Source organism: Canis aureus, chromosome 17, assembly GCF_053574225.1.
Source record: "Canis aureus isolate CA01 chromosome 17, VMU_Caureus_v.1.0, whole genome shotgun sequence".
In the NCBI taxonomy this organism is placed as follows: Eukaryota; Metazoa; Chordata; class Mammalia; order Carnivora; family Canidae; genus Canis; species Canis aureus.
The window spans coordinates 10,529,696-10,551,881 of NC_135627.1; the positions used below are offsets into that span (position 1 = coordinate 10,529,696).

The 22,186-nt window shown below is 37.3% G+C and overlaps 1 protein-coding gene across 6 annotated transcripts in view; it reads left to right on the forward strand.

Annotated features, from left to right (window-relative positions):
* Positions 1 to 22,186, forward strand: part of NALCN (sodium leak channel, non-selective) — a 318,959-nt gene that overhangs the window by 239,294 nt on the left and 57,479 nt on the right. For all 6 annotated transcript variants that reach the window (XM_077855055.1, XM_077855051.1, XM_077855050.1 and 3 more), the window contains one exon: positions 11,458 to 11,531. In XM_077855055.1, the coding sequence (XP_077711181.1) occupies positions 11,458 to 11,531 (74 nt within the window). The remainder of the gene's footprint in view (positions 1 to 11,457; positions 11,532 to 22,186) is intronic.

Genomic DNA, 22,186 nt, shown 5'->3' on the forward strand with positions numbered 1-22,186 from the left:
GAACCATAGTTGAGACTATGAGTTCAGACTCAGCAAATAGACTTATATTCATCAATCAAGATGAAGGACTTTTACTTAAACAAATTAACCTTTGATTGTAACAGTCTAGTTAAGCACAGTATATTAATTACTGATTTATTTTCCTTATTGTTCATGAGTCTGATTTTTTTATTTTCATTTTTTAATATTTTAGTAACTACCCCCATTGCCTATATAGTGTCTTAGGCTCTCACGAAGTAAATTAAATTTCTCTGGAAAGATGTCCTCTTCACAAAGCCTTGTTGATTGCCAGACAGCATTTTGTATTTTTCTATGTGATTATAGAGTGTTTGATGATTTGCTTCAGTAACTCTGTACATAGCAAGTTACTGATCTATAATTTCCAGGATAAACGTCTACTCACCAAAACAGAGAGAGAGAGAGAGAGAAAGAGAGAGAGAGAGAGAGACTGAGAAAGAGTAACCAGCCTATTTTCATCTTTAGGGCTTTTGCTCTTCTGAAAGAATTTTCTAAAATAATAGCTTAGCATCTCTCCAGGGCCATTCAAGATGTCTCTGTAGGAGAAGAGTGGGAGGTTACACGGTGCCACCACTCAGAGGGGCTGGATTGGCAGAGTTACAGACAGTGTGGTCCAGGGGAGGGAAGAAACGGTGTTCATCAGACCAAATGTGAAAACCTATGTACTCTCAAAAAGCTTAGAAATGCTCTGGTGGATAATTGATCTACTCACGATAATAGAGAGGAAACAAAAAGATACAAAATACAAGTGAAAACTTTTTCTTACATGTTTATTGATCTTTGCAGTATTTGTTTGAGCTCAGATCAAAATACAGCTGAGTTCCAGTGCACATTTTATCATTTGACATTTATTTCTTGAAGGCCTTTATATGCAAACAGTGTGCAGGGGTCTGGGTAAAAAGTGCACTCTGCTGCTTTAATTCCCTATCAATGATTTTTTTTGCATTTTATTTGCATATTTAGTTGAGTAATCACTCTTGGTTTGGGATTATAAATAATTTTCTTGGATTCCTTCAGTGTACATCCACTGAAAGTCAAAAGTAAATGTGTCTTAGGATAGAGATCTTCTATAAGTAACACAGAAAGCTTTTAACCACAATTTTTCTTCACTGTCTCCAAAACAGGTATCAGAGCGCTGAGCTTGCAGCTAATACTATCTGTGAAATTTACACTTTGCTCTACTGTTTCCACATTCTTCTCTTTGGAGTATACTTGTACTCATAAGTTTTACTTTCCATTAAGTGTAGTGCCAATCTCAATGTGTTACAGTTGTTGCTGGGGCTGGTGTTCTTGTTATTCGTTTTTTGTGTTTTTTTTAAAAAAGATTCTATTTATTTATTCATGACAGACACAGAGAGAGAAAGGCAGAGACACAGGCAGAGGGAGAAGCAGGCTCCATGCAGGGAGCCCAATGTGGGACTTGATCCCGGGTCTCCAGGATCACACCCCGGGGCTGAAGATGGCACTAAACCACTAGGCCACGGGTGCTGCTCTGTTCTTGTTATTTGGATCTAAAGTCCAAATACCGTTGAATCAATTGGAGAGCAAGCCCTATTCCCTTGTATTATCTGAGGGGCATGGATTTTAAATTCACAAACAGCTGCATGGTTATAAGCATCTGGTATTTTCTCCCAGAATCATAATCCACTCATCTTTTTTTTAATCTCTACAAGTTTCAGCTTTTGTCTTTCTGTTTATGTGAGCTATAATCATGAAGTTTTATGCTAAATATATATTACAGCGGATATCATAGCTTCTTACCAGTGAGCACTGGATATTTAGCATATCTGTGAAGATACTGCTTTTCCTTCATCTTTTGCATCCTTGGCATCATTACACTAGGCTAGCTGATGTCTGAGTTGTTGGATATTTGGCCAAATCGCCAACACAAACCTTAGTGACTAAAGCATTGTTGGGCAATTTAATTCCAAAAAAGTCAAGCCAATTAAGTTTCCAATCATTTAATTTCTAGTTTCACAAGATTGTCCTATATATCAAGTGTATTGATGCGTTTCAAAAGTGATTAGTCCTCCTTTGTAATTTTTACTTGATTCACATTTGTTATTTCAAGGATTCACTTCATAAGGGGAAAAAAATTAGAACAGAGAAAAGTTATCTTTAATATTAAGTAATGAATTCATTCTTTAAATATATTCACTAACACGTTATAGGCAGTACTGGATAGTGGAGGAAAATATAGTAGATAAGGAGTATACCACCCTTCTCATATGGAGCTAATGATCTACTGAAATTCACAGAAAATAATAAGTTGTTTCATGCACAGAGCAGAAAACAACATGTAGGGTGCCCTGGAGCCCAAAGGAAGACTCTGTGTGTGTAGGCATGCACACGTACATACGTATTTATATATTTTTTGACTTTTATGACTGGTGTATTTTCAGGGTTCAGAATTTATAATGTTGAAATAACAAGATCAAAAATCTTGACCCATCATCTAAAACTCCCTTTTCACAATTCACATTCTAAGACAATTTCAAAGCTCTGTAACATGCTATTATAATGATATTCACCTTTTTATACATTGTAAGTGACTATTTTAATTTTGCTGCCACTAATCACCTCTTAAAATTATTTCTTTCCAAGCATAATGTCAATTTTATAAAAAGTTTATTTTATAGAAACATCTTGCTATACACAAGATCTATCATATGCACTTTGAGGTTAGTTTTCAGTTCATAGGTGCATGAAAAATTAAAATACACTTGAATGACGTACCTGCCACCTTCAACCTATGTAATTTTAAGTAATTGCTTATTTCCAATTATGACATTTTATGTGGGAGACTTACTCAATAAGGCAGCTAATTACAATAATTACACTATACCTTTCTAGAAGAAATGACATTCATCAAGCCCTATTCATTGGACCATAGTTTTGTGCGTTATGGCCATATGTTTTTATAAATGTGTTTCCATTTATTATATTTAATATTTAACCTGTTAATATTTTCAAAATGAAAAAAGAAAAATATGGCTCCCAAACTTATTCTCATTTATAAACAGAGATACATTGTTAACAACTCCAAATCAGAAAAAGTTATTCAAATATTTAGAATATGTATGGTTTTCTGTCTCAAGTAAATTCTAATGCCTTCATTTTGAAGGAGGGTATCCGAGTGAAACTATTACTCTTCAGACCAGCATTGCAGCATCCCAGAGGAAGCGAGTATTCCTTGCTAGCTCTAGGGTGACTCGCAGGCTGTTGAATAAATTGAATTAATATTCTGCTTAATTGTAAGTAGTGATAGATCCCAGATTTCAAGGAATCAGTAGATATAAAATGTAAATACTCTTATCATACTGACATTAATAGGTTAGAAAAGTTATCTATCTCCTTTAGTGCTTCAGGGTCATTATTCTGAAAATCAGGTATGCATATATAGAACAAAGGAAAAACATAGCTAGTTTAGATTTTGTATCAGGATTTGGGATAAGAGCAAATTCTATGGAGGAACCAAATTTGAGTTCAAGCAAAAAATGTTGCATCATGATATAGTTTGGAAAATGCTTTTTTTTTTATTGTTGGGTCTAATGACATTTGACATGAACATTATGTTTAGTAACAAGATTTGAACACTGCAGGTATACGTCTAGACTTCTAATTGTGTTCTTCAGTTTGCAATTTGGGAGGCCAAGACAACATAATTTCTGTGAATATCAGATTTCTCACCTGTAAAAAAAGAATAGCATGTACCTAATGAGGATTAATTTGAAAACTCAATTTAAAATGTGTATAATACCTCAGCATGTGATCAAAGAACCAAGAAAATTAATTAAGGATTTAGAAGATTTGAAATACAGAAACCAAGAAAATTAATAAGGATTTAGAAGATTTGACCAGCCTTCATTCAGTGACTAGAGAATGCACATTCTGGTTGAGGGACACCTAAATAATTTACAAAATATGGCCACTTATGTACCACAAAGGAATTCTAAATATAAACCAAAGCAGTATCCTAAAGAAGACATTATTTGACAAAAGTGTAATAAAATTAGAAACTAAATAACAACCACAAAACACCAACACATTTCAAAATCTAAAAATCACTTCTAAATAATTTAGGAAGCATAGAAGAAACTGCATGGAAATAAAAAGTTTCTAGAACTGAAAACTAATAAATACGATGTAGCTCAAACTTGTGAGAAGCAGCTAAAGGCATCTTCAGAGGGAAAACTATAGCCTTGAATGTATATTTAATAAAGGAATAAAGGCTAACATAAATTGTCCAAATATTAAACTCAAGAATTTATAGAAACACTAACCAAGAAAACATTAAGACAGCAGAAGAAAAAAAGAGATAAAAGTAGATACTAATCAAATGGGGAAAAAAGAAGCAATAAGTAATATCAGTAAAACTAAAAGTTTGTTCTTTGAAAGAACAAATAAAAAATGATAAGTCTGGGCAGCCTGGGTGGCTCAGCAGTTTTGTGCCGCCTTCAGCCCAGGGTGGGATCCTGGAGACCCAGGATCGAGTCCCATGTTGGGCTCCCTGCATGGAGCCTGTTTCTTCCTCTGCCTGTGTCTCTGCCTCTCTGTATCTCTCTCTCTCTCTCTCTCTCTCTGTCCCTCATGAATAAATAAATAAAATCTTTATAAAAAATGATAAATCTACATCAAAATTCAAGAAAAAAATAAGGAGTCTTCTGGAATGATGACAGAGACATTGGCATAGTTTTTTAATCTTGAATTCCCACATGAAAGTAAACAATACTTCTATAGTAACCAAAATCGATAGACAACATTTAAAACAAAACTAGATAATTCACAAACCACAAGTCAAAGCAGGTATAGACAAAACAAATAACCCCATGATTTGCATGGTAATTTAGTCTGTTTGGGTTGCTATAACAAATACGACAGGCTGGATGACTCAAACAATAAGCATTTATCTCTCAGAGTTTGGGAGGCTGGAAAATCTCAGACCTAGGTGCTGGCAGATTGAGTGTCTGGTTCCTCTTCCTGGCTCACAGATGGCTTCCTTCTTGTTGTGTGCTCCTATAGCAGAAAGAGGAAGGGCTCTGGTTTCCTCTTCTTATGAGGGTACAATTGCCATCATGGGAGCTCTATCTTCAGGACCTCCTTTAAATGTAATTACCTGCCAGAGGCCCACCTCCTAATATCTACTCTTTGGAGGGCTAGAGTTTCAACATATGAATTTGGGGGTATAAAACATGGTATTGGTGCCTGTGGGAAAGAAGCTAAGGTTAGTTACAGGACATGTAATGCCTTTGAGAACAGGAAAACACCTGCCTAGCTCCATCCACACTGAAAAAAACATCCAGGAATGAAATCAAAATTGAACAGGCCAGCAACAAGAGTGATGAAGGGAAAAGTAGATCCAGACAAAATCAGTGGTGTCTGTTATCCATAACAGAGCCAGGAAATCTCAGAAAGAAGGCTGCCATATGGACCACTATGTCAAAACAACAGAAGAATCTCTGAAGCTAGCAAGAAATACTGAACTGTTCAGAAAAACTGTGCATAAAAGTGAGCAACAGAAATTTATCAAAGTCAAATTTCCTACAAAAGTTGTAAGAAAAAAAGAGTAGGAGCAGAATACCATCACAATAGACAGTGAAAGCTTACCATAAAAGCATACTCACAAATGGCTCAAATTGTAGCATACAATGGCAAAACGAGTTAAAAAACATAAAGATTGCATAAGACTAGAATAACAACAAAAGTAATAAATTCGTACATAAGGTGATAGAACTCAGGAAAGAAGTACAGTTGACTCTTGAACAACATGAGTTTGAGCTGTGCGCATCCACTTATGTGCAGATTTTTTGATAAATACAAAAAATACAGCACTATAAATGTATTTTCTCTTCCCTATGATTTTCTTAGTAACATTTTCTTTTCTCTAGCTTACTTTATTATAAGAATACAGTATATAATACTTATGATGTACAAAATATGTGTTAATTTACTATATTATCAGTAAGGCATTCAGTCAATAGTAGCCCCTTAGTAGTCAAGGGGTTTTTTGGGGAGGGTCAAAAGCTATATGTGCATTTTCAACTGAATGGGGTGTCAGTGCTCCTAACCCCTGCATTGATCAAGGGCCAACTGTATAAATAAAAGCAATGAAGACTAAACTGGAAAGAACATAAAGTGATCACATACATCAGATGATACCTAAAGAAAACTAGAAAGTGAAGAAGAGAAAATTTTAAGATATGAAGAAAGATGAAAATGATTTTAAAGAAAATGACAAATTGAAGAAATCCAAAGAAGGTCCAGCATCTAAGTTATAGAGAGCCTAAAAGAAGAAAACCAAAGCAATAGCATGGAACAAGCATTAAACTTTTCTGAAATATAAGATTTGAAGCTACATATTGAAAGTACATGCCATGTAACAGAAAATATAATCACGAATGACAAAAAATAAGACATATTCCAGACAAATTACAGGACTTTAAATATAAATGTATATTTAAAAGGCTATCACTCTTAACAATAGAGAAAAAACTGAGAGTTCCTAACAGAGAGGTGCATGGGGGATGGATTAAATGAGTGATGGGCATTAAGGAGGGCACTTGTCATGTTGAGTGCTGGGTTTTCTGTGTAAGTGAGGAGTCACTAAATTCTACTCCTGAAACTAGTATCACGCTATATGTTAACTAACCGGAATTTAAGAAAAAACTTGAAAACAAAAAATAATAATAAAAGAAAATAATAAGTATTCACCTCAAAATAAACGAAAGTCTTACAAAGGAAAGAAGGAATGCTTTATGTCAGAAGAAATTAGAGTTACATATATGGGATATCCAGAGAGAATATGTGAACCAGGTTGTTTTTATACCCAGGAAAACTGACTCTCAAGTCTAAAGAGGGAATTAAAAACAACTGCTATTAAGATGTAAGGATGTATGTTGTTCCTATGAGCCTTTCCTGAGTAAACTTCTAGAACACATGTTTCAGACAACCCCAGTGAATTCCAAATATGACTCTATGACAATGACAAAAGAACAGGTGCTGAACATTCTTAAACTATGTATAACTATGACTTATGAGGATTACAATGAAGAGAAAAATATGTAATAGCTATTTTCTCTACTAATATGAGTACAGTACAAGTGTACAAATGAGAGGAAAATGGAAAGAATATATGCAAACGCTTTTTAAATATCCACGAATTGTATTGTGTTAGAACAGGTTTTGTAATTCTAAGACTCCTGTCCATGAAATATGAAATAAAAATGAGTTATTATCAGACAATCTAATGTCTGTCATCCTCTATGTACTTGAAAAATCAAGATGTAGGGTGGAGGGATACAGATACAGAAGAGATACAGATGTCATATGGAAGAAATGAGGTAAAAACCCTATGCCCTGAATTTAAATTGAAAATATCAGAATAAACTCAGGCAAAGTCTTCAGAACAGTGACAACTCAGTAGCAATGAGAATCACTGGCATCTAAATTATGTTCTTGAAACCCATTTCTCAATAAATAAACCAGGGGTTTTTGGAGAAAATTGTTAATTTGGAATAGGAAGCATATATAAGATAAGCATGGGATATCTTGCCATATCTAACAAAGAAACCTAGACAATAGAGTCAGGGCAAAAGAATCCATGGGCCATCTTGAGAAAACTCCCAATGAGCACAGTTGGGATGCTTTGACCTAACATGAGGATAATGATTGTAATGGATTGAAACCAAATATAATCCTTGAGTTCATAATGGCATTTTTAAACTAGTAACTGGTCACCTTCAGAAGATGATAGAAAATCAATTAATTATATAAAAATGAATAAGTAAAGGTAAAGAATCATTTATCTTACCTTTTCCATATGAACTATATTACTGATTAACCAAATAGTACATGAAAGAAAGTCTCTTATTATAAAAAGTATTCCAACTAGCAGGTGAGAAAGAAGTGGCAATTTTACAAACTGAATGAATCAATGATCTAAGCAACGAATATCAATACTACTAACATCACAAAAAGAGGAACCATCTGGCATTATATGCCTTGCGATGAAAGATACCACCACCTATGGCCTTGCCAAAGCGATTAAGTGTGAGCCTGATGAGGCTCTGGGTCCGGCTGCCAGTTTGCAGGAAGTACAGAAGACAGAGAAACATGTGAAGTGTGCCATGAATGTGCACTTGGGAAAATCCAGACTCTTGGAAAGTACAGGTCATATGGCCCAGGTCCTTCAATTTAGGGTGGACGGGGGACTGTAGATTAAAAGATGTTAAAGAAATTGCCAGAAAATCAGCAAGATCCATCCGTTGCTGTGCCCTTCAGCTCCAAGTTATTCAACCACAAATAACTGCAAATTTGAACCTCCTGAATTTCACGTTAAAGGGCACAGTTCTAGAAACATTTTTTTTAGAAACACCTTTCAAATTGAAATTTTAAGACCAAAAAAAAATCATCTCTCTATTGTTTGAACATTTAAACTTATTTTTTGATATTCAGCCAGAGAGTGGTTATCTTCTGTAGTTGGATGTATTAGGTTTAGAAACAAAATAAAACCACCAGAAGAACTCCCTATGATGTCACCCATACTCCTCCTTTTAAGTCCTGCATGTCTGACATGTTTAGAACCAGAAGAAACAATTGCTTCCTTAGCTGTAATCGAAAACTTCAGATCTAAAATTACTTATCCTGAAATTGATTTCTGTATTCCTTGTTTTGATCATCTCTGATTACTGTCAGTATCTTTGAGAGCCACAAGAGTGCACTGCAGAGCAGCGTAGCTCTGAGTCCTTGGGACTAGCAGACAGTGTCCTTTTTGGAAAAAAATGTGCAAAGCTTTACTGTGGAAATAAAAACTGGAAGAATAATAGATAACCACTATAGGCCTTCTTTATTTACTGGGTGAAGAAGAACAGTTAAAATATATAACTATCTAAAAAAAAAAAAAAAAAAAAAAATATATAACTATCTAAATACATATCAAGGCTATCAAATATGCATAGATATAGATAGATGATAGATGATAGATAGATAGATAGATGATAGATAGATAGATAGATAGATAGATAGATAGATAGATAGATAATGTAGATATTTCTTCTTTTAAAACATCCTAAGGCATCTGGGTGGCTCAGTGATTGAACAGAGTCTGCCTTTAGCTCAGGTCGTGATCCCGGGGTCCTGGGATCAAGTCCCACATCAGGATCCCCACAGGGAGCCTGCTTCTCCCTCTGCCTGTGTCTCTGCCTCTCTCTGTGTCTCTCATGAATAAATAAATAAAATCTTTTTTTAAAAAAGGATGAAATAAGAGCGATGGGGTCCAGTCCTCTCCCAAAACCTGCTGTCTCAGGGCCCCCATAGCCTGGACCTCTCCCATGACCATGCATGTGCCTGGGTATCAAAAGGCAGAAGCACCATCATGATGGGACCCTGCAGCTGAGTCTTCTGTCTCTGAAAATGACTTTAAATAACATTCCTTGGAACACAGGCTGCCAGCTCTAGGAGGTCAAATCAATGCCAAAAGTCACCTCTTCAGGGCAGGGGAGGAGATTTAAGAAAGTTTCATGATACATCACAGTAAACAGCCTTTCTTATACAACCCTGACAATATAGTTTCTGGAAAAATTACACCCACTTTTAGCTCCTTGTCTATGCATTAGTTTATTCTTCCAAGAGTTCTGGTGAATAATGAAACCAGTTCAGCTTTTCATTATTGAAGAAATAAGAGTTTACCATCTTTCCTCTTATGAGGAAAATTGCCAATGTGTTCAATGATCTTTCCCTTCATTGCAGATCTACTGTAAAAAATGAGTTATATTGCTGGTTATGATGTTATCTAGGTCATCAAGTGTGCCTGAAAAGGCCAGTTTTGTTCACCACTTCCTCTCCAGCTGTGGCCATGTGGACGTACTAGTTGACAGTACAGCGGTTGTTTATAGGCTTGTTTGTAGATCGGAGCTCTGTGACTTTGCACCTGAAGTCACTAACTTGTTTAAAAGAAACTGGATGATCTATTTTTAGTGAACACAGAGTTGTTCTGTCTCTTGCTTATCCCTCAGATCTGTTTGGAACACATTATGCCTGACAGTATTTCCTCCACCTAGCTCAGCACTTATGCAAATAGTCTTCACCAGATTACTTTGCCCCATACAAGCATTTCCAACTGCAGTCCTTTGCCCATGTACTCCTTTGCTATGAAAAATCTTAACCATTCTTAAAGTCTCAGTGCGACTTCTCCTTCTTTAATGACATCTTTGCTATTTCAGACACACCTATTTCTCTCCGCACCTGAGGTCCTATAGCCTTCTTATCTTTCCTACTAGAAAATATCATCCAGCACTTTACTATCTACTTTTTACTGGTAATGTCATGCGTCATAGCCCTGCCTTTGTAACTACGCTTTTCAATTCTGATAAGCAAGAATTCTGAATTAATCCTAGTTAACCCATATATCTAATAGCCACTAATATACTAAGCACTTAGTAACCTAATCTATTAATCAAGATGAGCAGGTTGTTGTCCAAGTATTATCTTTGGTCTGACTACTGGAGTTACACTTTCTAGTAATCTAGTAATTTGTGAATCTTCTAAGGATGACACGCTTCCCTGTTCTTTCTGTCCTGTTCTTGCTCATTTTGGTTCTCTGTACACCTGTCACCCCTCTGACTTCTGCAACTATTTAGCAGGACAGGGCTGAGTTTGGAGAATCTTCTGGTTTGTAGGCAGCCTCCAGGATTTTGTTTTCCTTAGTGCTTTTCCTTGGAATAATTTCACCCTTCTTAACTAGGAAGCAGCCTTGAAAGTTCATCTCATTTGTCTCCATGCCTGTAGGCAAAACAACTCTTGAACTCATCCATCAGATTAGTATTGGGTCATAGGCCAAGAACCTGCAACAGTTGTAAAGTGGATTAGAGAACGTTTTATTGGACAATAGCAAGAAGGAGTCCAACATTTGTTTTAATGTCTTATTTAAATTTAATGTTAAATTCCATGAACACTGAAAAGCCTGTTTAGAGTAAGATGTTATTTATTACTGGTAAACATAGCCAATGTATCACTGCCATATGGCCCCACAAGCTTGTTTACATTTCTGCTCAAATAAAAGTAAAAATAAAAGATAAAATTAAATGATAGAATCAGGGTGCCTGGGTGGTATGGTCCATTAAGCATCTGACTCTTGGTTTTGGCTCAGGTCGTGATCTTGGGGTTCTCGGAGCCCTGCATTGGGCTCCATGCTGAGCTCAGAGACTGCTTAAGATCCTCTCTACCTCTCTCTAACCCTCCCACTTGTTCTCTCTCTCTCTCTCTCAAATAAATAGATAAATCTTTAAAAAAATAAATTATAGTATCAATCATATAGTGATGTTTTAGTGAAAAAATCATGTTTAATGTTTTAATAGTGTTATCTATGTAATGTATATAATGATTTGTCAATATATTATCCCTTTACATTACAAAACTAAAGTCACGCTTCTAATTTTTCAGCTTCGCAAGTCTGTTTTCAGCATCAGGGCAAGGAATCTTCTAGAGAAGGAGACTGCAGTCACTAAAATCTTAAGGTAACACCATTAAACATTAGTACATATGTAAACACAAGCGGGTTTGTATTAAGCAAAGAAGGGCTCTTTCTTTTTAATGAACTAATTTTCTGAATATAAATATATATTCTTTCTGCTAGAAAGTAGGTTTGGGTAACTATATATTTATAAATAATGCCAAATATATCATTAATATCTTTCCTGAGAAAAGTAATGTTTTATTAAATCAGTTGTGCATTTGTTTTCAAGTACTTACACATAAATTGTAAGTATAAGCATTTAGATGAAAATAACTTACTTTTATTCTTCCATGTTTTATGTCTTTTGTGATACCTAAAGGACAAATCACAATCTAAGGGGGAAATAGTAAAAGGGTAAGCTTTTTAGAAGTTATTATCATTTATTAATCTATGAAGAATAAATGTATTTAAAATCTGTAAGAATCAAAATCATATCCCTTTTAAAATGCTTATGAAAATGTCATTAAAAAAGAAAATATGTCATTTTAATGCTACTTTCTTAAACCTGCCTTCATGAAGTATCAAAGGAAAAACAAGCTAGCTACTTAGGAGTATTTTATAAGACTGGCATAATATGAAGTAACATGATCTTTCTGAAAACGTATAAGCATTTGGAATGTAATTTATCGGTGCACATATTCCACAGACGTGTAATGATACAACTAAATACTAGGAGGCTGAAAGGAGAATGGCTGACAAGGTAAATGGATGAATTTATACTGGGAAGCCTCCCTCCACTCTTGTGCCGAAGAGGAGGAGTTAAACTCTCTTCTACTCTACCTCTGTTCCAAGAATAGTCATTAAAGAGTTTTTGCCAGAGTGTATATCGCTATAACCTGGGTAACTGTAATGAGGAAATAAGACTAATATAATGGACTTGAGAATCTATTTTGAGTTTATACCAGTACCTGAAATTCATAAGCCAAAAGTGCTCCTAACTGGTCAAGACAGTATTTTGCGTATTCATTATGTCCTCGGCTGACAGTTCATGCATAGATAGGAGTATGCACCAGAATACCTTTCCTGAGAAGAAAAGAAACATTTCTGGGGCTTGTATGTTATTACCACAAAGTATGATAAGATAATCCTAAAAGGTCTGGTTTAATAGAGGAAGGAAAACTTCTCAGGAAATTTGTAACCTGTATCTGAATTTTGGTGTGCTTCCAGCTGGCTCCATCCTGGCACTGCCAACAGATATTATGGGGCTGGCCTTGAGCACTATGTGGTATTCCAGGGTCTTTATCAAGCTGTAACTACTATCCTAGACAAATTTCTGGTAGTGCCAATCCCTAGCATCTTAAAGACACTCCCCTGTTCATGTAAGACAGACCCTGTGCAGGTCCAGCCCTGCAAGAGTGCCCCTGCACTCAGAGGGAAGAGAATTCAGCCTCAAATGCACCATGATCCATGAGGGGATTGTAATGCACTGGCCTGTATTCAGAGTCTACCTGCCAAATTAGGCACCACGATGACATTACCCACCTACGCAGAATAACTACCTTCCTGAATGTACACCAGGGACCTCTGAGCAGAGACAGACAGGGATACTTGCAAGAAGCTATTTCCGGAGCCTCACTTACCTATGAACTCTTCTTAAATTTGGTCTCCTGGTTTTCCTTTTTCACCAACTCTTCCTTAGTCATCTGCTCCTAGTTTACAAAAGAAAGGTGAGGACTCTCATCCACACACACAGGAAGGTGAAACTATGGTGTGTGTTGATCTGGGTTGCCAAACACAGGGACCATTCCCATACAGTGTTTTCCAGAAGGAGGATCCCACTGGGTGGCATCTTACTGTCTTATTGTCTATCCAAGTGACAAGTTTTTGGAAAACCTCCTTCGAGGAATTCATCCACCATGGGATAGGCCTTAGAAATAATGCAGATGTCACATGGGCTTGTGTTAACGTGTTACTAGATTTAGAACATAAAGTCAGGCTTTTTCTGGCAGATTTGGCTTATCCACATGACACTGAAGGCTGACTTCATGATGCCCAAAGTCATAAACGTAAATGCGTTAGATGGAGAAGACTCGCCAGTGTTTTCTCAAAGTCATATTGAAGCACAGATGATAATGCTAGGAATCACATCCTTTACTGCTAATTAACACTGTAAGGGGGAAATTGAGCTGTTGATTTTCAAATGTACAGAAATGTTTTGAAAAAGAGAAAATTTGTTTAAGAGAGAGAGAGAGAGAGAGAGAATTTGTAAGGGTACCTGAGCCATTTTTTTTTTCTGAGCCAAATTTTTAAGACCATCAGGGGATAGAGACACCCTCAGACTTGCCCAATAATTGTGTAGTTTCAGGGACACTCGGAGCCATTTTCACTTTACGACAGCCCAGCACACCACAAAATGAGAGGCAGCTCTCTGGGGGTGCTGGAGCTGTTAGCCAGTCAATCTCAGGAAATACAAGGCTACAATGAGAAAAAAAAATTAAGATTTTTTAAGAATATAAGTTTAATCTTTAGAAAAGCCCATTTAACTCTTTTCTCCTGTGAAAATGGTTTCCTTGTTGGTGCTACATTAGTCTCTGTAAGAACTAAGGATAGGATGTCAAACTGAGAGTTTCTTTGGGGTAGGCTTATCTCTTTTCACTCATAATATAGTAGTAGCAATTATATTATACCTGCATTATAATGTAACCTGTAAGTAAAAAGGTCAAGAATAGATTGGATCCATGGGCATTTTTCATGCTGTTTTCCAAGGAGCAACAACAACTGAAAAGACAAGGAAAGAACAGATAAGAGAAATTAAAAAAAAAAAAAAAAAAGGAAAACATTTACAGTTACAGTCACCTCAGGCCAAAATAGGAAAGAAGGAGAAGTTTCTAACATTCTCTCAGGGTCTTCTTACTCCCTGGGGAGAGACTCCTCCCCTAGGCTCAGCCTTATCTCTTTGTTCGTTAAGCTGCAGTGTTCCTGGGTAAGTTAGAAGTGGAAAGACAAATGCTCCATGATGTCAATTACATGCAGAATCTAAAAAAGTCAAACTCATAGAAACAGTAGATTGGGGATTGCCAAGAGGTGGGGGTGGGGGGCAAATAGGGAGATAGTGGTCAAAGAATACATATTTCTAGTTTTAAGCTGAATGGGTTTAGGGATCTAATGTACAGTCTGGTGACTCTTGTTAATAATATTGTGTTGTATAGTTGACACTTGCTAAGAAGAGTGAATCATAAATATTCTCACCACATACATACACAGAATCATAATTATGGGAAGTGATGAATGCGTTAACTACCATCATTGTGGTGTCTTTTTACAATACATACACACATGAGGGTGTGTGCCTGGGTGGCTCAGTTGGTTAAGCATCGGACTCTTGGTTTTGGCTCAGGTCATGATCTCAGGGTCCTGAGATAGGGCTCCAAGCTCAGGGTGGAGTCTGCTTGAGGCTCTCTCTCTCTCCCTCTGCCCCTCCCATTAGTGCTCTCTCTCTCTCTCTCTCTCTAAAAAAAAATAAATCTTAAAAAAAAAAACATATACATGCCTCAAATCATGCTTTACACCTTATATTTATACAACACTGTTAATCAGTTCCTTTTCCTTCAGTAAAGCTGGGGAAAGAATGGCCTCTCCCATGACTATTTGCATTTTGAAAGGGAGATTTTGAAAAGAACTTTAAGACAAGGAGGTACGGGGGGGATCCCTGAGTGGCTCAGTGGTTTAGTGCCTGCCTTCAGCCCAGGGCGTGATGCTGGAGTCCTGGGATTGAGTCCCACATCAGGCTCCCTGCGTGGAGCCTGCTTCTCCCTCTGCCTGTGTCTCTGCCTCTCTCTCTCTCTCTCCCTCTCTCTCCCTCTCTCTCTTTCTCTCTCTCTGTGTGTGTGTGTGTGTGTCTATCATGAATAAATAAATAAAATATTTTTTAAAAAGACAAGGAGGTACAGATTATGTATCTTCGTGGATGGGTCTGCCTTGTTATGGAAGAATGGAAGTCCACCAGAGACTTGCTGTAGCGCTGTATCACTCTTGATTTTCCTTAGTCTTTTATTTTCATAGTCCCAAGTATTTACTGTCCTTAATTTCACCTAAGAGGTTCCTCCCCAGGGAGGCAGGCAAGAGCATTATGGGAAGGCATAGAAAGAAGATCTCAGCTGAACCATTTTAGCAAGTACGTCACAGGTGAGCATGTGTTTTGAATTGGGTGCAGATAGAGATAAGTCACATAAACTTGAAATCCAATGTGATATGAGGAAGATAATATGAAATATTAGTGTCTTAGAAATAACTTTTAAAAATAACAAATATTTGGGGGAAAGGATACAAAACAAATCTCTGATCTAACGTATCTAGAGACCTGGCTGTGTCAACAGGCAAATTATTTAAATCCTCAGTTTTCTAAGAATTTAAAGATTGGAAGAGGTGATCCTCAGGGTCCCCCCTAGTCTAACACAATCTACTGAACTTGGTGTCAGCATCTGACTCTGTTTCTCTCTAACCTTAAGCAACTCCCTTACGTGCCTTTGCAGTGTAGACTGCCTAGCTTGGTTGTCTGAGTAATCTGTTGATTAATCAGAGTGAAATTTAATACTTGTCACAGTGAGGGAGGCCACCACCTCAGCACTCTTACTAACATCTCAAAAAGGATAGATCAGGAGTGGATATTTATAACGTTTGGGGTTTAGGTTTAAGTGTTTTCAGTGACTGAGATTGAGCAGAATTCTTGATGTAAGAGTTTAGATCATTTCACAATATATACAAACATCGAATCATTTTGTTGTATACCTGAAGCTAATAGTGTTACACGTCAATTATAGCTCAATTTTAAGGAGGGCACATGATGGGGTGAGCGCCGGGTGTTCAATGCAGCTGATGAATTATTGAAAACTACCTCTGAAACTCATGATGATATGCTGGCAAGTTGAATTTAAATAAATAAATAAATAAATAAATAAATAAATAAATAAATAGTTGAGGACTCTCAGGGATACACAAGTCATAAGCAGCTGTTATGGACAGGTAACCATTACTGTGCTGGGGGGGCAGCCCTGAGGGTGGGGGCACAGTAGAGGGGACACCCCTTTGCCTCCCTGTGCCCCCAGTGTTCTTTCCACCTGATTTGGCTCCACATTTCGATTGTCAGTTGTTCCAAGGGAGTCTGCACATCTGTTTTTTAATTTCCTTCCTGATGCGGGGTGACTTTCTGTTGTCATCTTCACTCTAAACATCTATTCTCTTCTCTCTTGAATTTTTAACCATGTACGTGCATTGCCTTTAAAAATAAATTACAACTAATTTTTAGAAACATCATTTAGGGGCACCTGGTTGGCTCAGTTGGTTAAGTGTCTGCCTTTAGTTCAGGTCATGATCCTAGGGTCCTGGGATCAAGTCCTGCATCCGGCTCCTGCTCAGGAAGGAACCTGCTTCTCCCTCTGCCCTTCCCCCTGCTTGTGCGCACTCTTGCTTTTCTATCTCTGTCAAATAAATAAATAAAATCTTAAAAAAAAAAAAAGAAAACAAAACAAAATTTTAAAAAAGTGTTTAGGATTGATGGACTGAACTGGGCAGGGTCTTGGCCTGAGTCTTGATGAGAACCAATCATTTTTAGGTGATTGGTTTGACCAGTTGAATGACATATTATCTAGACATATATGTCTAGAGACATATTATCTATAGACAGTCCCTCAGTCTATAATTCAGATAAGTGGTTTTTCAGAAACTTCCTAAAGCTAATGATGAGATCACTTATTGGTTAAGAGCCTTAAATTCTTGGACAGGAATTTCCTGGAATGAATAGTAAAGTCATATTGATGGAGGGGTCTGAGTTCTTAGTACTAATTAAGTGGCAGGGCTGCCTGGGGTCTCAGTGCTCAGGGGATCCACATTTCCATTTGAAACAGGATCAACGTTATTCCAGAAAAGAGTATGCCATATACCTTTACTATGAACAGGAAATTCAAGCCGACAAAGGAAAAAGTCAGAAAGAAAGAGGCCTAGAGTCTGAGGTATTTGAATCACTGGAGTCACCAGTGACTTCTATACATAATCATCTTTAATTTGTTCATTTGTGTTCTTCTACATAGCGCTTTTTTTAAAAAATTAATCCGTGCTCTGCAAAACAGAAATGAACTTCTCCATCTATTTGGGAACTCTGATAGAAACAAAAGTGGGGCATTTCGACAGAACTTGAGAATACAGTCACATGCTTGCCTGTAAGGGATTCAGTTGGCACAAATGGGCATCTGTATTGTTTTCTTCAAGACTTATCTGGAGAGGACTGTAAGAAGGAGGATGTTCCACCACCTAAATTGTAAACTCCAGGGTTGCTATTAAATTCACTCTCATTTTGACATGGCCTACACTGTTCAGCTCCACTAAAGAAAGCTTCCTTCAAAAGGCAGTGACCTTTTCACTACATCAGGAAGAATCAAAACAAATAGCAATGTGCTTTCAGCAGCCTCGCTGCCTCTACTGAGATTTCTCCCATTCAGAGCCCTGAAATTCAGCACGAATGCATTATCATTCCTACCAGGCTGAATGCATAGAGAAATGTCAAAATAAAATAATTAAACGTTTTACATTACTTTGGAAAATTCCATCCTTTGCCATCAGTACCTTGCTAGCTAGGAAGTATCTTAATAGCCTTTTTGAATGATTGGTCTAGGATGATATTTGCATTCTGATATTTGGATTGGATTCTGATATTTGGATCCATGATGAAATTTTCCTTGCCGCACACTCGTATTAATAATTTTTTAAAGTCTAAGGAATGGTCATTAGTTGACTGCCACTTACTACAAAGAATTAAATATAATTAATGATATGGGGGGTAGTTTTTCTCTGCAAGAATCATTTTTTATTGATTAGAAATACAATTTGGATACCACTTAAATATAAATAAAATCAGAATGTATTTCTTAAGATACAGATTCCTAAATAGCATTAGCTAGATTTTCTTCCTGAAAGGACTCATTTATCCAAGAAATACTTCTGTAGCATCTTCTATGTGCCAGGCATTTTCTGAGAATCTGAAACACATAGATTATTCCCTCAAGGAGTTCATGTTTGCTCTGAGAACATGCTTATGACACAGTCAGGTGTGAATAATACCTTCAATAATACCTCTAGTTCTCTGAACACAACTGTGACAAGAAAATTCATACCGAGCATAGTCACAGTTCCCTTACTGAGTGACTTTGATAATTAAAATAATTTACCTGAAATGTTTCATAAAACAAAGTGTTTTCTACCTTAAACTTATTTCCATTATGCCATGAAAATGCTTTTCCAACATGAAGATAGGAGTAGGAAAAGGGAGATGGGAAAAGAATGAATAATGAGTATTTATGAAGACCCACGTATGATGCTAAGGTCTTAATGCATATTATCTCAGCCAATCTGTACAACACACCTATGCAGGAAAAAATATTATTATTACCCCCATGGTATGTATGACAAAACTGGGTCTTGGAACAGGTGAGTACTTTTTCCCAAGATCACATACCATAGAAATGGTTTTGGGTCTCAGACATCATCTACAACCTGATTTCCCAATTTGGCAGCCATATTTATGTATCCCCAACAACTTATGCAACTAAGTTCTCCCATCTACTGGAAGGTGACTGTGTGCTCAACACTGGACTCCTTTACCAGCTCTGTCTCATAGGTCCTCTTAGCAACCCCTGATAGACAGTGATTATTAACTCTGTTTTTGAGATGAAGAAACTTAAGGCTCAGGAAGCTTAGATGAATTACCTAAAGTCACCCTGTCTAGTGAGTCAAGGAGCCAAGGAACCAGGAATCAAACCCTGGTCTGTGTAATTCCAAAACCCGTGTATTAACTATGACTCTATGCTTTCAAATTATAGAGGATCCCTCATTCTTATTGCTTCTCAGGGTACACATACAGATTATGCATCATACAAAGTTGCCAAGTCAAGGGGCAATTAGAAACTGAAATCTAGCCTGCACTTTCCCTGCTAAGACACACCTTCATTGCCAGGCAGTGTCCCTGGCATAGGACTACATCCCTCAAGAGGAAGGGGCATCCTTTTCCAATTTATGCGAAGGTGCTACTAGCATCCTTGCTCTCTGGGGCAGCCTAAATCTTTAGAACCATAACTCTCTCTGGTCTCTTCCTTCTCCCTCCACACCCTCCATAAAAATTCCCATTGTAGAGGGGAGCCAGCTCTGAATTATCTTGGGGGTAATAGAAGTGTCTTCATGGAAGATCTTTTGCTGGACATTTGTCACAACTCAAACCCCAAACCGTGATGGAAAAGCCAGTCAAGAAAGTTCATACCTGGACTGAAATTGTGTGACAATTGGCCTTGACACTGGCCTACAAAGGTCACCTCATTTCTGTTCAGGTCCAGACAGTCATATAGAGTATGTTGTGTCGGTTTAGGAGAAAGTCCTGGGAATGGAAACCCATGATCTTTGAAATACCTGAAGTGCATCTGTGATGTTTTCCATTCTGCTTGGATGGACCAGGAAAAATTGGTCATATCTCAGAATTAGGAGACCTAGCCAAACAGCTAGAGACCAGCATGTTGCAAGACCAAAGGGAGAGGTGTGGGCATGCTCACAGATGTTGGCAAAGGTGAGCCTGATTGACCTGGCAGGTGGAAGTGGTTGGAGCAGGAGTTAAATCAAGATCACTGGGGAGGAGGGGCTTGATCAGGTCCTTGATCAGGGCCCAAGGACCAGCTGGAAGAGAATCTGTACCTGCGATCAGAGGCACCGCCCGCAGAACAGCAATGGCTAGTGTGGCTGAGACAAGCATGGCACTGTCTTCTGTGTGGGTTGTAACCACCTACCTGGAACATGGTGTGCACCTCACTTCAGAGCCCTGTAACTTCTGGGTGGGTGAAGACTTAGCCAGGGGTGCTTTTCCATGGGCTGTAGGCTACAGGAGTTTGTTTTTGCCCTGCGGCCTCTTCCAGGTCCCTTTTGTCCCAGCTCCACCTTCCCAGGGCGCAGGACAGGTGAACTGACACCTGAGCTCTTTCTAGAACATAAGCATCTAGGCCACACTCCTCTGGAAGACAGATGAGCCTGATTTTGCAGAGACTAAGGAGATCATGGAGTATTCTAGAGGAAGGAATTCAAATTAAACCCCCATGATGCTAAGAGGCCACCTGCTCTTGTGCACATCATTAGCTATAGGACAAGGGAAATGTGAGGAAAGGACAAGCAGCTCCTTCATTCCTATTCTGTTCTCTTCTGTCTAGACCCAGAGCTTCCAGTTCTCTGAAGCAGGACCTATTAAATGGAAATCTAAGAGAGCTTAATTATTAAATGGAAATCTAAGAGATTATTATTATTAAATTATTAAATGGAAATCTAAGAGAGCACAGCATTAGCATCTTACCCGGGGTGCTCCTTCCCATTTGACAAGCTCTCCTTTTCAAATTCTTGTTTCATCATTTAGCCTCTCAATTCAGCAGCTTTGGAGAAGGTCATCTGAGTTCTCTGCAGCTCCATATTCTGGGCACGACTAGTAAGATGCACTCAGCCCCACCCAGAGGACCTGAGTGCCTTGCAGCCTCTCACAGACCTGCGGATTAGACTTGCCAACTGCTCAGCATTATGTGCTCCAGCTGCGGGAGGGGAGGGGACCCAGAAAGACCCTGTGGATGAGAAGAAGCAGATACCCCTAAAGCTGGGTTTGGGTCAGTCTCCTGACATAGCAGCCATTTTTCATGACAAGCATTTGGCAAGAATAACCTGAAGTCTTCAAAAAACAGAGTATCGGGTGTTAATATACTCAACATTAATAAAATAACTATTAACATCTGATTTATTAAAGATATTTGTTAACATGTTCATGTATTTATAGATGGTAATATATTGAATACTAATTATTAATATTGAGTATATTACCATCTAAACATTAAATATTGATCAAATATGTAATCAAATATTAGATATCATAAATATTTATCTGTGATTCTATTTAGGCTGCCTAGTTTTTGGTTTCTCTTATTCATAACATTTAAAAACTCTTATAGATTAATTGAAAGACATTTGCAGAAACAGACTAAGTAAATATATGGAAAGTAAGTGTATTCAGAGAGCAATAAGAATATCTGTGGGTGTAAGCATTTGTATAAAACGTAAAAGGTGAACATTTCAAAGAGGCAAAATATAACTTAATTTAAGCAAAATAATATATATCTTTTGCTTTTTTAAAACCAAACTTTCTTTCCTTGAACTTTTCTTAAATTTTTTTATTGAGATGCAATTTACATATAGCATTATATTGATTTCAGGTATACAACATAATTCAAGGGAAATTGTGCATATTGTGAACTGATCATTAAACTTACACCTAGTTAACATCTGTCACCACACATAGTAAAATAATATATCTAAAGATGTTTTCCTAAGTATTTCCCGATTTGCGGTAATCAAAATGTTGTATTACATTGAGATTGTACATGATTTGTACATTATTACAAAGTGACTGTAATAGTGCTACGAATCAGGAGAGCTACTATTAATTTTGCCTAACAGATGCAGCAATATATTTGAACAGGATTTTTCTTTTACTATTTTATCGTTGGAGCATAAGGTAATAAGTAGTATAAGAAAATCCGTATCTGTATAAAAATTGGTTCATATGGTTTATGCAACATCTGCAAAATTTCACTTTTGTTATAATAAATAGTTCAATCTTTGCACTGTAATTTATGTTTTTCTGAGTCAGAT